Below are 17,313 nucleotides of genomic sequence, written 5' to 3'. Positions count from 1 at the left end.
ATTTTGTTAAGTGTGATATGTATTTTTATATAGAAGTGTATAGCACTCGACTTCTCGTGGAAGACATTGAAATCGCTCGAACTATGTTGCAATTATCACCGAGAATAAATTGATTTATAATGTTAAGACAAAAATCGTTTATTTTTCATTGAAGATATTTCAATGAGCATTAGTGTCAATTATTCGCATGAGAGGGAGCGACAACCGGAAGTTTACAGACATCGGTTAGCTTGATTGTGTATTCATGTTGAAGGCGAGCGTCTTCGATCATTTTGTGGAGTATTTTGGCGCGGTCCTTTACAGGTGAGCTTTCAATGTGGTATTATGCAAATCTTGTGATGTTAATATTTGCGTGTGTCTACGATTTGTTTATGTCTGAGCTTGCACTTCTGCAAAACTACGTAGCTTAGTCAGGACTGAACTGAAGATGAATGTTTCCTTTGCATGTGTAAACAAACCATTTTTCTTCGCTGAATTGTGTCATATCACTGTAGAATTATACTATTTCTTGGTTTGTAATCCTCATTATTGCCCCTAATGTAAAATAGCACCCCATCTGTGACAATTTTGAGCTCTAAGAGGAAAACAATATATGCAGTTGACACTTGCAGACTGTTTTGTTACCATGATCATCCAAATTTCATGTTTTGCGGAGGTATGAATCGGCTTTTAAACTTTTGCATTTATGATTAATAACCATGGTTTATATGAAATGCCGTGCATAAGGATTCATTCGACAATATTTATTCCTGAAGTCTGAGTCTCTCTTATTAGATCATTGGCTTTATATTGGAATGAATGCGAAATAAGGTTTTATTTCTAAATATCCCGCAGCAAATTAAGAATTGAGCCCGCATTACCTTATGGCAGCACGTTTAACACTATATCGTGTAGTTATTTGATGGCATGCATTGACATATATATTACTATTAGTGAAACAGTCCGCATTAGGTCTTGCATGTTTTTTATTATGATGAGTTAAAAAAGCTATTCAATGCTGCTAGTGAAGTAACGATACTGGAAGGATATAATTTTCAAGGGGCCTGAGTTCATCCAGCCACAGATTCTAATTGTTTGTTATAAGAGGTTAACCCCCGTTTTTATGCTTAAATTTTCATCCCTTTGCAAAATATTATGGGAATTCGCAAATATGCTGATATCTTTTCATCCACGAGAGAGCTGCCGTTAATCTTTCGGCTCTGATGTTTTGCATAGTAATTGTGTTCCTGTTTAAGCGTCGTAAATTGCATTCGAGTGCAAAGTTCTTGTGCAATTTACCTCATCATGTTAGGACTGTGCCTCCATAGGTTAAATAGCACATTCGGGAAATCGGGAATTGCCTATTGATCATGCAAAATAATGTGTGGTGTGCTATAAGGAACACCTCGTTGTGTATATGTTATAACTTAAGTTAAGACTTTATTCTATATCACGATATTCTGCAGAATATCGTGATACACGAAACTCTATTAGTCTACTTTAGATATTTTACTTTGAAGCCTAACCTTTTCAGTGAGATTTTCACAAAGTTTTATTACGTGGTGGTTGGTTACAGGATTGATTGCCTGTGCCAAATTTTCAGTCAAGTTGAAAATGTAGAATGTCAACATTGGTTAATAATTAGCATAAGTCTAATGCTGCAGTAGTTTGGTACATTGACCATTGTCTAGAAGTACGTACATTAATTTCTTCCACAAACAATGATATTATAAATAGGTGTTTTTGTAAGGATAGTTGTCTTTTGTTATATCTCTGCATTCTATGTACTATTGCAGTTTGGTAAAGTTTTATTGATATCATTGGTAGCACATACTTTTATTAATTACGTGCAGTGATCTTGTTTGTGGAATGACAAGTACATTTGAAGGATAAATAATGTCATTTTTCGTGGCCATTGTGGCATAATGAAAACTGGTTTGGGTTTAGCTCTGATATTTACTTTAAAGCATTAAGTAATCTTTGTGACTCTCCAGTTTACTGTTGTAACAATAACTTTTGTTCTCTTTGTTTCCAACAGGAACCACTCAGCCATGACTCTGTGACGTGTTTTGTGTAACACCTCAACAGCATGCCCCACCAGGATAAAGCTGTGCCCAATTACCCTGCCAGCGTCCAATATGTGGGAAGTGATGATGATCCGCAAAGGGCGCATGTTAGAGAAACTGAAAAGGTATGTTGTTGAAAGTGATATGCAAATGATCTGATATTTTTGGTTTGTGGTCTCATTTCATATAAGGGGATGATTTGTGTGATAAATGTCTAGACTATTTCTTATCTTGTAAATGGAATGAAATGGAGCATAGCAAGAATTTTCCATGTGTAATTTTGTATTTTTATATATTTTTATGCACCTGGTACCTTAGCGCATCATACAATTATTTCATTTTAAACTTGTCTCAATGGCCCTATTAGTAATTGGAAATAATGGTATTTTTTGGAGTCAGTGAGCAAATTACAATATTCTATTTAAAGGGGAAAATATTTTCTTAGGGCATCAATAAATCGTAGGCAAAAAATTATAATATTTGGTATTTGCAGTCTCTGGAAAAAGTCAATTGACAGGCTGTATTTTTGAAAATAAAAACTGATATTGGGTGGCTGCATAGCTCCATTCGTCTTACTTGCTATTCGTGCATTATGGATGAACAATGTCGTGAACCATGGTTTTGAAATATTAAATCTTAATGTGGAAGTGCAAAGTTTCTATTTTTTTACCCTCATCATGAAAAATGTCGCCAGATGGGGGTTCTGAATCACCTTACCATGCCTACACAATGGCTGGGACAGTTCCCTGTCCTCTGTTAATAAATGCACAATTGATCAAAAATAAAACAACTGGCTTTAATTTTTTTGGTAGAGTTCGTGGCCTATAAATATCTCTAAATGGCGAGAGAATCTAATAGTAAAACAAAGCTTAACTTGTGGTGGATTTACTGAGGACAGCATAGATGTAGTGTACAAGTGTCATGATAAAATCCTTATTTTGAAGTGTTATCCCTGTTTTATACAATGAATTGACAAACTTGGAAGAATTTCGTTGTTATTTAATTCATGTTGTGAGCTATCGCAGTTCCTTATTACAACCATGTCATTGCTGAAAGTTTTTCAAGTTTCTAGTTGCTAGAGCTACATCTCTGCAGTATGTAGTATGTATGCACTGGACCCTCATTCATGGGAGAGGTGCTATACCATGTGTGGGCCTGTAATAAAAGGCTGTTAAAAGGCTTAAAGAGCTCAGATGAAAAAATTGTAAATTAGGAAGGAATTAGTGAAAAGGATGTTGGTGGTGTTGGCTATTTTTTGGAATTTCGTAATGATTCTTTGAGTTTGTTGTCTGAATATACTTCAATATGTAGCAATGCTCAGTTTGTGTCTATCCAAAACTACCCATGGTGGACTACTTATAATTGTACATAAAACAATATCAATTCTAATTCCAACTGACTTCATAGTTCTCTTAAATGAAATGAACCACTGTAAGGAAATTTGTAGACTTTGGTCGTAACTTGAAGTACTCTGATGGAAGTGGCCATCATCCATTCTGAACTGTAAAATATTACTGTGCTATATTATGTTGCTTATTGTTATATGTTAGGGAGAATAGTAAATGAGGAAGAAGAAAGAAATGAAGAGGTGTTTTTTACTTTAAAAAAAACCATAATCAGAGTTACCAAAGGTCGATTTGCTAGGTGGTGTTTGAGTTTACCCAATGCTGAGCCAACAGTGTGTGATATTCGTGCATCAGGGTAGGGGGACCAGTTACTTTCCCTGTGCTACCTATGGTTTCCCAGGAAAATTTGGCGCCCAAAAAAATTGCACATCTTCGGTGATGCTATGGGTGTCAAGAGTGGTATAACCAGGAATCAAACCCGGGTCCTCCCTACATTAGTCCAATGCTCTACCACAGGAATATGGCCAGCCCCTTCAATACTATATTAGTGCAATTACCCCGTTGTTCTCTGGTAAAAGTTTAAAATTGCTGGAGGCATTTGATGTTCATGTTGAATGAAATTTTCACATTATCTCTTTTGAAAGTGAAATTGATGTTTTCACATAAAAAATACGCATTGGTAGGTGAATTAAGGAAGAAAAATGAATTTGTATGCAATCACTCATATGCAATCTTAGACAGTTAGATGTTCAAAAATCAAATATTGTGAATTTCAATAAATGCGCAACCTTGCTTATGTTATTCATGTCACCCAAATTATTGTCAACCTTTAATGTCAATTTTCTCACTAACTATTAACAGCAGAGGAGTAGTAGTTTGGGCAAACACAAGAACATATTGGCATGAGAATTAATGCACATGGCCCCTTGTAAATAATTCAGGAACAACTCTAGATGTCATTTTAGCTTTTATGAGAGCCTTGCCAATGGCAAGGGGCAAATCATCCACATTGGAGCCTTTACCTGAGACCTACTGGAATCTAGGGCATTCAAGGAAACTCTCTGGGAACAACCCCTTATGCATGCAGTTATTTCTTATTTGGTGCTTTGAATCTTAAGAATCTCTTTATATCAAATGCTATTGACCCTGCCAAAATTTGGCAAATGTTTTCATGTGTGAAATCCTGTCCAAATTGTAGGAATCTATGTTGAATGATCATATCACCATCTCATGTTATTATTATGTATTATTACTAAAATAACTAGTGTGACAGGTCAAAGAGGCACAAAAAGGGAATAAAAATCTAACTAACGACAAAATTGTGTTGAGTATTTTTATCAGTTGAGTATTTTGTTTGAGACATTAAGGAAATAACCCAGTGACCTACATGCTACCTAATATGCTACATTTTCTGATGGAAAAAATGTGGCTAATTTAGATCAGCTCTGTCAAATGTTTTCCCCCTTAAATAATTTCCAACCACAGCACAAACAAAAAACTTATTCATATCAAAGCCCATCTTCCTTTTACAGACTTTTTCCCTTTCCTCCTTTTTTAATGGCTGCCATTGCAGCATGTGAGTGATGTCCCTGTTTTGGCTTGTTAGCTATGATGTAGCTGTGGAATCTGCATACCAGATGTCATTACTGAGAAATTGTGAAATCATGTCTCAGCCCCAATGAACAAATCCTTAGTAGATTAATATTATTAAAATGCGGATTGGATTAGTCTTATTTGAAAGTTTAGTGATTGGTGGGTAAGTGTATCAGATAGTGATATCAAAGGGAAGTAATACCTACTGCTATCTATGAAATATGATAAATGAATCAGGCAAAGGAGTTCTAGCATTCATTCTTAGGAGTGAAATCATATTGTGCTACGGAGAAACTGTCAAGGTATGCCCATGTACCAATATGAATAAAAAAATGCATCAAGCTAAATGCTGCTCCAATTTTGTTGTAGACACTACAGATCTGACCTTTCCTCCTCTCTCTTATTACCCCACTGCTAATACTGTAGAGCCCCATGCTGTTCTGATGCTACTGACATACATGTGCTGGAAATATATTTCTTTTTAAAAATATTAATGGCATTGTACCCTGATGCTTCACTCATAGAACCTCACATTCACTGCAGTGAATGTGAGGTTCTATAGTTTCAATACAAGTAATGCTCTAGATTGTGTTATTTTGTTATTACAATCTGCTACTTACCATTTGAAGTTCATCTATTTTACCTGTGAATTCTCTGTAATATGTAGTAATTAAGATTAGAAGGGCAGAATTTTATGTTTAAACAACTTCAGTTGTTTCACTTCAGTAATCAGCAGTTGCATATTGTGTTGGTATATTACAATGGCAGATTTGCTCTTTAGTAGAACCGGTGCCTTAAGAATTTCCAAGGCCTAAGGTATCAGAGAAAAAATTGTTCATTGTGGGGTTTGAACACATCTCCTGATTTTTGGTATAATTCCTTTCAGTGCCTTTGTTCATTGATATGTTTTATGGATTGCCTACAAAGGAATGAGACCCTCTGAGATATTGGTGTGCTTATAGTTTCACAAACAATGTGCATAAACATAATTCCACAGTCCTTAAAGTTAAAATACAGCATCAAACACATAATTTGCTACTTTGACTAATCCAGGGAACTGTGGAAGATTTTTGGAAGAATCTTTAGTGTGGCCACTAGCTAACGTGTGCATTTGTTCTGAAGATTGGTTTAAGCATTAGATGAAAACCTGAGGATCTTTGTTCCACTCCTCATTGATATTTTTCACTTCAAATCTTTCAAAATAGATCTTTTTATTCTGTAATGAATGAACAGGAGCCAAATGCAATGATTGAATTTCCCCTAAGAAAAATGTCCCTTGAGAAGTTGAAATGAGTGGATTTCATTCTTCAAGAAAGTGGAGATTTTCTAATATATTAGCGCATGAGGACCCAGTGATTAAGAAGCTGAGTAAATTATAATCCTGTGGGAAATGGCCATAGGATCTGTGGTAGGAAACCAGCAGTATTGGATTTTAATCCTGATTAATCACATGACTTTTGTATGGTGAATAATGCACTTTAATTTTTAAATACTTTACTCAAAGGGAGAGGGAAAGGTTGTTGAAAAGATTTAAGTAGGCAGGAATGGTGTATGTAGGGGAGAGAGCACATGTGGAGGCAAGGGGATTTTGAAGACGTATAAAAGGGGAGAATATTTGACGTCGCTAAGTGAAGAGAGGAAGAGGTTATACATGTTGCAGGGAATGGAGAGAAGTAGAACGTAAATGGATATAAGTGTAATGTGATGCCTTGTATTATGGTTTAAGTGTTCTCTTTGGAGGAGCATGAAATGTAACAATTAAGTCCACAATTATATCAATAACCTACCATCACCAGTAGGCTAAAGTTAATAATTCTTCCAGCAGTATTCAGGGACTTCCTTCCTTTAGTTAGATGACTACAAATAATAAAAATGTTAATCTTATAATGGAGGATGAATACAGTTTTATACATTAAAACTTTATTTCAAAAATATGATAAATTAAATTTTTCCTTGGAGGTGTGGGCTCTGAAAATATCTAATTGCTGGAAAATGTAAAGGGTGTCACATTGGCTACAAATGTGAGGGTAGCTCAAAGCTGTACAAACAGTAATATTATTTCCATGTAACTTAGAGGGGTCAGCTCTTTCTCTATGATTTCCCAAAGGTCCTGGTGTCCCTAAAATCAAACATCTTGGGTTTGACTGGTGTTAAAATGTACCACCTGAACTTAGCCTTATGTCCAATGCACCATCATTTAGTACCTCACTACTTGGTTACCTTGTTCCCCCTTAACTTTTGTAGCAACTTGGTTTCTGTTTTGGCAAATGGATAAATTTTGTGCATTTGTAGTCTATGTTACAGTCAGGTAACAGTCTTTTATGTATTTGGTATTCTAGGAGAGGTATCAGCTGAGGTTATCTTTACCTAATAAGTTTATTTTGGTATTTTGGCCGAGGAATAATTCTTGGGGGTAAAAGAAAGGTAGGGAGCAAAACTGGGCACCCCTGGCATTGGCCTCCTCTGCTTATCAATTGGTTCTATAGGCACAGTTGTGGATAATCTCATGCTATAAATGAATCATTACCAAGTGACTGCTCTCCAAACAGTGCGAAAGTAGGTCATGGTATTCTAATTTGAAATCTCCCACTGCTGAATGAAAACTCAGGCCACTTCCATGAGAATGCAATGCAATTGTCAGTGGCTTTATTTTATCACCACAAAGCATCTATATTTTGCTAATATTATTTGTTAAATAAAAATGTAGAAATCATTGTAGCAACATTTGTAATTATACTGATTATTTATTCACTGTTGTAGTTGTTAGGGGTTGTGGGTAGCTGCAGGAAATTCTTAGGGATTAAGGAATTTCTCAATTGTTATTTTCCATTTAGACATCTCAGATGATCGTAATTCAAGTTGCACTTTTTTTGTGTGTCATGTGTTAACCATCAATCCTCTTCCTCATGACAATTGGCCATTTGAGGATGAATACATAGAACTACGAAGTGGTAATGTGAGTGGCTGACATTTGTCTTGTCACAAATAGAGATTCACAAATTTTTATAATAAGCCCAACTGAATGCCAAAGAGCTTTGGTATAGAGAGAATATATCGCGTGGGGTGATATTGCATTCTCCAGCCCTAGTTAAACTAAGAAACATACTTGAGAGAAACTGGGAACTAATCAACTAGATTAAAAAATCCTTTTTGCCCAGAAGATGCAGTATAAAATTTTATGAAATGGATATTATTTTCTTCTTCCACATACATCAAATTTGTATGATTGCATTTTATTGTAATATGCTGTTTTGATCCATAGAGAAATTACTAACTTCGTGCTCTATGTTATTCTTGTAGTTGAATTTTTTATTTGATTATTTTACTTGAATTGAGATTCATGTCACACTCCCATAAAATTCTTGGCCATCTGCGGTCACAAAAGATATTTATCATATAACATAGTAAAATAATGGCAAATGAATTACCATGTGGCTGGCATATGTTGGAACAAATTAAATGCTGAAGATTGATGTCATATAAAAAGATAAAATTGTTTCTAAATAAATCTGAAAATTATGTAGTGTCCCCAAACGCTACAATAGAGGCCTTTTAATTGGGTTCTTTAAATAAAATAAATGATAGCAAAACAAGTAATAATACAACAGGGAGTATTAATGTAGCACATTAAAAGGGACCAAGAATATAGATTGATCAGAGGTGACACTTTAGGAGGATAATGAAGTTATTCCCTTTAAGAGAAGTCAAGAGTGTGACTCTTGGTTGCTGTCTGGTGAAATAGTTATTGTTAGGAAATGAGTAAATGGAATATTATGAGTGTAGCAGAGTAGAACTTAAGGTGATTCATACTATGAAGTGAAAAGGAGAGGTCATCATCTGGTTAGAAAGGCTCAATCATTAGGCCATGTATGAGTTTTAGATCAGATCTAATTCTGTTTTGTATTGAGTGTGAATGCCCAAGGGATAGCAAATTTTCTTCCCACAAGTAGACCCAGGGGAGGAGTACACTGACAATTAAAAATACGCCCACAAAATATTAGGTGTCATTTTAGATAATCCAAAGATCATTATAGAAATTTGTTGTCTCCGGCATAACTTTATGGAATTTGCATAACATGTTGGAATGAAATTATTGACTTTGTAATTCCACACTTCTTATTTAAATCTATGATGACATTCAACATCGAAACCTAGGTCGTGTTTTTAAATGAAGTGATTGGCATTACAAAGTTAATTATTTCATTTCAATCATTATAGAAGTTAATAAACATTTAGACAGATTAGAAACACTATACCTTTTAGGAAGGGGATTACGTTTTAGAGAAAATGATATTCCCGCTGACTTTCATGGTTTATGTTCAATGATATTTAGAGCACTATTTTTTTCTGGATTTTAGGGTGGATTATAATGTTTTAGGTTCAACCATACTTAATTCTTTTGAAAATGCTATCATTGTTTGTGCAAAGGAGAATCCTGCAACCAGAAGTGACAGTATCTCAAACAATAACATCTGTATTAGATTGGCTTACATAGTGAGAAACATCTTATATTCTTTCTAACCCACTTTATCTGCTGTGAATAGAATTTATTAAAAGTAAAGTGGCTTTTTAGTGATTACAGGACAGCCTGGCATTCTCATTTAATGTACAATGTTTGGTGATGGGCGTGAAATATTTGACCTGGGAAATTATTCATTGTTTTCTTGTGGTTATTTTTGATTAGTATTCATCATCAGAAGAAGGAGGGGGTAGAGGGAGCAGTCAGGCAACATCTCCCACCTCACCTCTGCCTCTCCTCACCAGCTCAGCCCTTCCGGCTTGGAGTGCTGTCATCCACAGACCAGCGGAGGACTCCGAGCCAGAAGATCTTCCATCAACTGTTGACATGGAAGCCATTAAGGTATGCAAATCCATGGATTTATCTTTGGTTTTGAGATAAATGAATCACTCTTTGTCATCACAGAAATTGGCTCAAATATTGGTCAAAATTGACTGGAAAGAGGAGGCAATAGTGTATCTTTCCCTCTCATGTAGTGAGATGGTTCATATTTTGTGGTTTTTCATTGACAGGGTTCTCCAGCAACAACGATGCCAGCAGCTAAACCACCTCTGACCACTATTCCATGGAACTCTCTCAGTCGTGGTACATGGGAGACTGGAGAAGGAGGTGAGGACAGTCGTGAGGAGAGGGAAGGAGAGGGTGATTGTGATGAGGAGGATGATGAGGAGGAGGAGGAGGAAGATGACGAGGAGGAAGAGGAGGAGGAAGAAGGGGAGGAGGAAGAGGAAGGAGAAGAGGATGGAGAGGCAGCCGGGGATGATGAAGATGAGGAATCTGTCTCTGAATCTGAAAGTGACACTGACAGCATCGATGGAAGTGGAAGTGATAGTGAGGTAATTTAAACTTTTTTGCTATGGTAAAGTGTGTGGTTGCTAAATGGGGCTACTGAGCAGACAAACCTGGATAGCTGTGAAAAGTTGGAATTTGTGTAGGCTAGAATAGATTTGCTACTCATACTACTGGGAATTGTACCCTTAACTTATTGTTGAAATAACAAGTTGTAATCTCTGCCTCTCTCAGGCTGTTAAACTTGCTTCATACTGGGTAGATTCTTTTATTTTGTTTTCTTGTGCAAAATCTTGGTAAAATATTTAGCTTGGTGTCAAGATTGGGTTTGAATGGTTCATATGTAAGAATTTATATTCAAGTATTAATGTATGTTAATTTTAAATTCATAGTTTACCAACGTTTTGTTGCATTTCAATTATTTAAATAATTAGATATTCAATGTAGTGATTATAAAATATTAGCATATTCGAGTATCATTTTTTATTTTTTTTGTATCAAAGGTCAATGGGGAAAATATCTTTGTTTTTTTAATAAATCTCCTTTTGTGAAAATTAGTTTTATGATTTTAGTGAGTGGTATTTCTAATCCTCGCTAATCTGTGTCATTTACATGTTCCTCTCAATTCAAACTACCAAATGAGCATCTTAGTTTGAACAATAATATGCTACCTTTATTAAATTGATGCATTTACTGGTGTTCCCATTAGTTTGATTATTCAAGGATGTAGGTAAATTTGATTTTGTTCCTTAAAATATAATAAGCTGTCATTTAACAAAGAATAATCAGTCATCTTGTAACCTAATGAACCACCCTAATTTTAAACTTTTAAAATTTAAATGAAACTTTTAAATTTGTTTGTTGAAATTAAATTATAGAATCTAATTCTGTCGTACGAGGTCTATATAATAAATACCTGAACTGGTGCAATCTGGCAGACATGATGCGGACTATAGCCCTGCCCACTAGCAGCGCTAGTTGCCTGAGACCAAATGAGCCATCTGTGTTTGGCGAATCGTCGAGCTGTGCGTATGGTGCTAATTATGTTAGTTTCTGTTGTCCTTGTTTTTACTATTTATCGAAAATGGAAATTGATGAAATCACGGAGCAATGAATCGATGTCAAGTTTTTTGGTGAAGTGCGGTAAAAGTTATCAGAAATTGCTGAAATGTTGACAGCTGTTTACGGTGATAATGCGCTGAAGAAACCATCCGTTTCCAAGTGGATGAAATCAAACCAAAAAAATCAAGAAAAAGCTGATCGAAAGTCCAAGTCTGCTCCTGGTTTTCTTTGATGTCGAAGGAGTTCTTCATCATGAATTTCTTTCTGAAGGATGAAGAGTAAATGCTGATTACTAATTTACAGTTCTCAAGCTTTTGAGAGATGGCGTGCGTCGTTGCGACCAAATTCGACTCAAGGCGATGGATGGATCCTTCACCATGACAATGCACCTGGGCATTCAGCATTGATTGTTTGCCAGTTTCTGGCTAAAAATTCTATCAACATCCTTGGTCATCCTCCTTATTTGCCAAATTTTGCCCTCTACAACTTTTTCCTATTCCCAAAATGCAAAAATTTGATGAGGGGACATCACTGGGAAGATGTGGACACAATAAAGCAGGAAATGACGAGAAAACTAAAAAGCCGAATTGCCGAGGACGTCCAATGTGCTCTAAATGGCAGGAAAGGAGATGGAATAAGTGCATAGCAATGAATGGAGAGTAATTTGAATGGTACAAAATCGATATAGACTAAATTTTGCAAAATTGAGTTTTTATAGCCTCAGTTTGCATATTTATTGGACAGACCTCATGTATAGGAATGTGGCCAATAAATATTCTGTCTAAATCTATTTATGACATGTCAAATGTCTGGATATAACTTGCCATTATAATATAGACTTAGGTTGCTCTCTATTATACAAAATTGATGAAACGCCATTGGTAGAGGCCCAAATTTGATGTGTGATCTACAATTTATGCACATGTCTGCTGTCAGCAATTGCATTTACCAGTGAACTATTTGAAAGATTTATTAATTTTTACATAATCTAGAAAATAGTTCTTGGTTTCATGAATGTAGTTTGTGTTAAGGTTTGTATTATATCATTTACTAATGACTATTTTTATATTTTCTTTAATCTTGCATATTTTATCTTTTAATGTTAGAAAATGTGTTTCTTTATTACTTAGGCATCTGGGAGCAGTAGTTGCAGCTGGAGTGATTCAGATTCAGACTCAGGAAGTAGCGGTCCCAGCTCTTGCTCTTCACAAAGTGATCATTCAACTTTGCCATCTCCTACTCATGCCCAGACTTTCTCCATACGGGAAACAAATTTTGAACAGGTAATCCATCAATAGAAGTAACCTCTTACAAATCTGGATATTATTTAACCTTGGGATGGTCTGGATTAGGTGAAATCTAAGTTTTGCATCGTTTGGACCCGTAAACCCATTTAACATTTTCAATCTTCTGTCTTATCTTTCCCTATCATATGCACTATAGATTGCTAACCACTTCTAACAACTCCCTGTAATGCATCAGAACCTCAAAGTGTAAGAAGATCCTTTTTGAATATGAAATAAAATATATAACTGGTTTTCTCTATAAATTGTCAGTGGTAAATCTAATGATAAATATCTTTGAGAAAAGATAGATTTAATGAGTGCTTTATGCCAGTGTTATACCGAATTATTTTATTTGTCTTGGTAACTAATCAATCAAGTTTTTATTTAAATAAAGGGGATCAATAAATATGGAACCTTTGAAAAATGGAATCAGTTTTCCTCTTTTATTTTTAGTTGTGATGATACTACAATGTATGTTTGCCTCTGTTCTCTGGTATACTTAAATTTTAAATTTGCTGTCAAAATATATTCTCTCAGTTGTTGTGGCTAAAATAATTAAGAATTTTACACCTGGTATTCTGCGTTGCAACATAATGTTCTCTTGCTGTCTGTCAACTTCCAGTAGTGTAGGTAATTACCTGAATTTTCCTTTCCATTTTGTGGAGGTTTAATTCCAACTTAAGAGCATATAAATAGGCATAGGTAATTTACTTTTTTAGGTCAGATGTGTGTAAAGCAAGACACCAAAAGAAACCTCCATTTCTAATATCTGAATAAAATTCTCTTTGTTTAATGCTCTAAGTGGCATTTATTTTCTGGCCGAACTCCATCCAAATTAAGCAAGAGTCCTGATTAGCTGTGGCTGAACTAACTAGAGTTAACTGTTTTATCTATCACACCTTCATCCCTTGAAGACATACTGTGAACTTTTCAAATTTTTATTCAATATTTCTCATGTATATCTTCATCTTTTTTAATACATCGAGGACCATGTTATTTCACGTTACTCGGTGTACAGTTCCTCCCCAAATCCTCAAACCTATGCACAAGGGTAAGGTGAAAACATCTCAGCTTGACACACAGATGGCATTTCTATCAGCAAAAATTTATGATTCCTGTCTGCATAAAATTCTTCGTTTTGGATGGATTAACACATAAGGAAATTGGTAAAAGAGTACAGGGACTCTGTTCCTCCAATGTCATCCATTAAAAAGGGCAGCTGAATTTAAACGTGCTCGCACATCCCTTGAAGATATCCCTCATGAAGGATGAACAAAAACTGCTACCCTGCTGGTAACCATCAAAAAGGTGCAAGATATCGTGCTGGACAATAGGCGAGTGAGATAACTAAGGCCATGGGGATATTAGAAGAAATGGTGTAAAACATCTTGCACAAAAATTTAGGGGTTCAAAACCTCTGCATAAGGTGGGTGCCGCATTCGCTGAATGCCAATCAAAAGCAAATGTGCAAACAATTTTCGAAGCAATTTTGAACTGATTGAAGAGGGAACCGACTGATTTTGTGCAGCAATTTGTCACCATGGATAGGCAATGGATCCACCACTATATGCCAGAAACAAAAGAGCAGTCAAAGCAGTTGGTGGAAGCCGGTGGTGCACCAACAAAGAAAAAGTAGTTGATTGCATCTGTCAGAAAGGTTATGGCCAGTGTGTTTTGGGATGCGAAAGGGATCCTGTTAATTTGATTACCTTGAAAAAGGCATAAGAATTACATTCAAATCTTACTCCAACCTTTTTGACCAGCTGGATGCTAAATCTGCGAGAAGAGGCTTGGCTTGAAGAAGGAAAACATCATCTTTCACCTGGACAACGCATCTGCTTTCAAAGGTGCGTTGGCAATGGAAAAACTATGGGATTTGGGGTACGATTTGCTTGGACATCCACCCTATTCTCCTGATTTAGCACCCTCAGGATTTCATCTGTTTCCTAACTTGAAGAAATTTTGTTTCTGGGAAGCTCTTCGTGTCCAATGAAGAAGTTAAGAGGGTCTTATATGAAGGTTTTCACATCCTTCCAGACTCACGGGAAGGAATACTGGTGTTGGAGAAATGCCGAACTGAGTGTGTTGAAGTCAAGGGAGATTATGTGGAAAATGAAATTGGTGAGAAGTGAAAAGTAAAAATCTCAGTATTTCATTGTCAGTCTGAGAACTTTTCATGTTACCTTGTAATGTAGTCATGCTATATAGTTGGTACTTAACTGGTCTGACTACAATTTGAAACCTCTTTGGACTGTGGATATTTTCATTGTAAAAAAATTTGTATTGCTGGACATGCAACAGGAATAAAAACTGAAGTGGAAAATTGCAGTAAAATATTAACTCTATATCTCTTCTCTTGGAAGCAACTTTGCAGGCATTCTAGTGCCAGTCACACTATCAATAACATATCAGCTGACTGACCTCAGCTTACATTATCAGCAGCACAGGGATTAATTATACTATGTAATACCTGGTGATGGTTGAACAAAGCAGCATACATGAAAAAATAAATAAGAAACATATGCAATATTGCTTGCATCATGCTGCTTAAAAAATTTAGTAGAGAACCATATGGTAATGCCAGAAAATTAATTGAGGGATCTTTGGAAGGAGACATTGAATTGTGGATTTTTAGCATTAAAACTGGCACTTCAACAGGTGACACATTTTTATCAAGGGGCTCCTAGATACAGCCAACTAACTCTCATTAATTGCACATGTGTACCTTCAGATGTATAGGCGCAAATAGTATCCTATAAACAAGTATACCTCTCTAGATATTATATGTTCATGGAAGAAACATCTGTGCTGTTGAATATACAATTCTCCGAAGTACTAATTAATTAATAAAATTAGGAATCTTGATGCTTTTCCCTTAGAATATAATTTAAAACTTCATGTTTAGGTAATTCAAAATAGAAAGACATGCTGTTTTGGCTGCTCGTACTGTCAGAGAGTAAGGGAGAAGGGTAAATGCTTGAAGAAATATGCATTGTAGCAATGTATAATAAATTCTCTTATTCTCTTTGCTCCATGATTGCATGTGCATATCATGTTGTGATGCTCAGCTCAAACTCACTCGTTCACTCCATTTTGAAACCACCTCTTCATGGTGGTGTCAAAAGGGAGTGAATGCCTTTAGAAGAATTCTAAAAAAAATAATCTAAAATTGTTAAAAGTCACATTTTCATCTGATATGACGTTTTTATTTTTGGCAATTTTCTTAATATTTATTTGATGTATTTGGTAAAAAAGGAAGGAAATAGGTTTGGGTTGTCAAGTTTACATAATCAATGCCATTTAGTGTCATTAATAGTGCAAATTCATATCTAATGATTTGCAGTTTTAGTTGCGTTTGAATTGGTTTGCTCTTCAAAGGCATATGACTTCAATAAATGATTGGGGGCCAGTGTTAAATTTCATCAAAAGTATAAGAATAATTCAAGGATGTTGGTTTTTGTGCATAAATGCTCCTTCATGTTGAATATCTCAGAACAGCTGTCTAATACCATAGCTTATTTTTTAAATGGTTGGTGTTTAGCATGGCAACTAAGACAGTGTTTTAATGTTTTATGACATCAGAGTTTCGTGATGTTGGAAAAGAAGCCCAGAAGAGTAGCAATAATTACCAAGAAAGGAAGGGGTCTGGAGTTCTGAATCCAACAGGGATTTGATATGGACATTTTTCATTTTTGAGGAAAAAATATCTTTTGCTGGCTAATGTAAGATAGTTCTTCCCACTGGCATTTGAGGAACACATGAGAGCTAATTTTGCATATCACATATACAGGGTCTGTACAACAAGTATTGTGACTGGTTTGCTGTAGCCTAAACAGAGCGTTGGATGGGAGTCCAACTGCTTGGCTCGGTAGAGGAGTCCCCCACCTCTCAGGTGCACTTAAGTTCAGTCGCCTCGGGGCATGCGTTGGGACAGGTGGTGGATATTTGTGTTGTGTGATTGTTTTTGGTCCCATCGCACGAGCATGGAGTACATGGTCGAGCAACGCTACGCTTTGAAGTTTTGGGTTAAACTTGGGAAATCCACGTCAGAGACTCTTGAACTCATTAAAAAAACTTATGGGGATGATGCCTCAAGCCACACAAGAGATTTTGAATGGCACAAAATGTTTAAGGAAGGCTGGGAGCTCGTCGAAGACGGGGACTGCGTCGGACGCCCAACGACTGCTCAAACCAATGCTCAGGTGACCAAAGTGAAAAAGGTTTTCGACTCTGACAGGCGTTTAATCATTGCTCTTATCAGTGAGGAGACTGGCCTTTCAGTTGGAACCATCCACACCATTTTAACAGAGGATCTTGGGATGAGGAAAGTGTGCAGGAAGCTGGTGCTGAAAGTCTTGAGCGAGGAACAAAAACTGTCGCGGGTGGAAATTTCGCTAGCAATTTTGGACTGTGTCCAGGAAGATGAAGATTTTCTCGACAGCGTTATCATCTCAAAGGATAGCACAAAAGGAGCTAAAAGGATATCAGTTCAACTCCATCGAGGCGGTTCAAGCGGCAACGACAAGGCTCTCAACAGTATTCTGGAAACCGACTTCCAGCGGGCTTCTGACAAGTGGCAGACGTGCCGAAGTAATTGTATCGATGCAGGAGGAATTTGTTTTGAAGATTATTAAGTAATTGCGATGATGACTGCAATAAATTTTGATTTTTGG

The 17,313-nt window shown here is 36.1% G+C and overlaps 1 protein-coding gene across 2 annotated transcripts in view; it reads left to right on the top strand.

Moving 5' to 3' along the window:
- The first annotated feature begins 198 nt into the window (after positions 1 to 198).
- Positions 199 to 17,313, top strand: part of ash1 (histone-lysine N-methyltransferase ash1) — a 126,269-nt gene continuing 109,154 nt past the window's right edge. For both annotated transcript variants that reach the window (XM_071594126.1, XM_071594125.1), the window contains exons 1-5: positions 199 to 303; positions 2,018 to 2,170; positions 9,669 to 9,845; positions 10,016 to 10,339; positions 12,485 to 12,637. In XM_071594126.1, coding sequence (XP_071450227.1) covers positions 2,069 to 2,170; positions 9,669 to 9,845; positions 10,016 to 10,339; positions 12,485 to 12,637 — 756 coding nt within the window. In that variant the 5' untranslated portion in view covers positions 199 to 303; positions 2,018 to 2,068. The remainder of the gene's footprint in view (positions 304 to 2,017; positions 2,171 to 9,668; positions 9,846 to 10,015; positions 10,340 to 12,484; positions 12,638 to 17,313) is intronic.

The sequence above is a fragment of the Hetaerina americana genome, unplaced genomic scaffold, assembly GCF_022747635.1.
Source record: "Hetaerina americana unplaced genomic scaffold, ioHetAmer1.1.p SCAF_6, whole genome shotgun sequence".
Lineage (NCBI taxonomy): Eukaryota > Metazoa > Arthropoda > Insecta > Odonata > Calopterygidae > Hetaerina > Hetaerina americana.
This window is presented reverse-complemented; position numbering and strand designations above follow the sequence as displayed.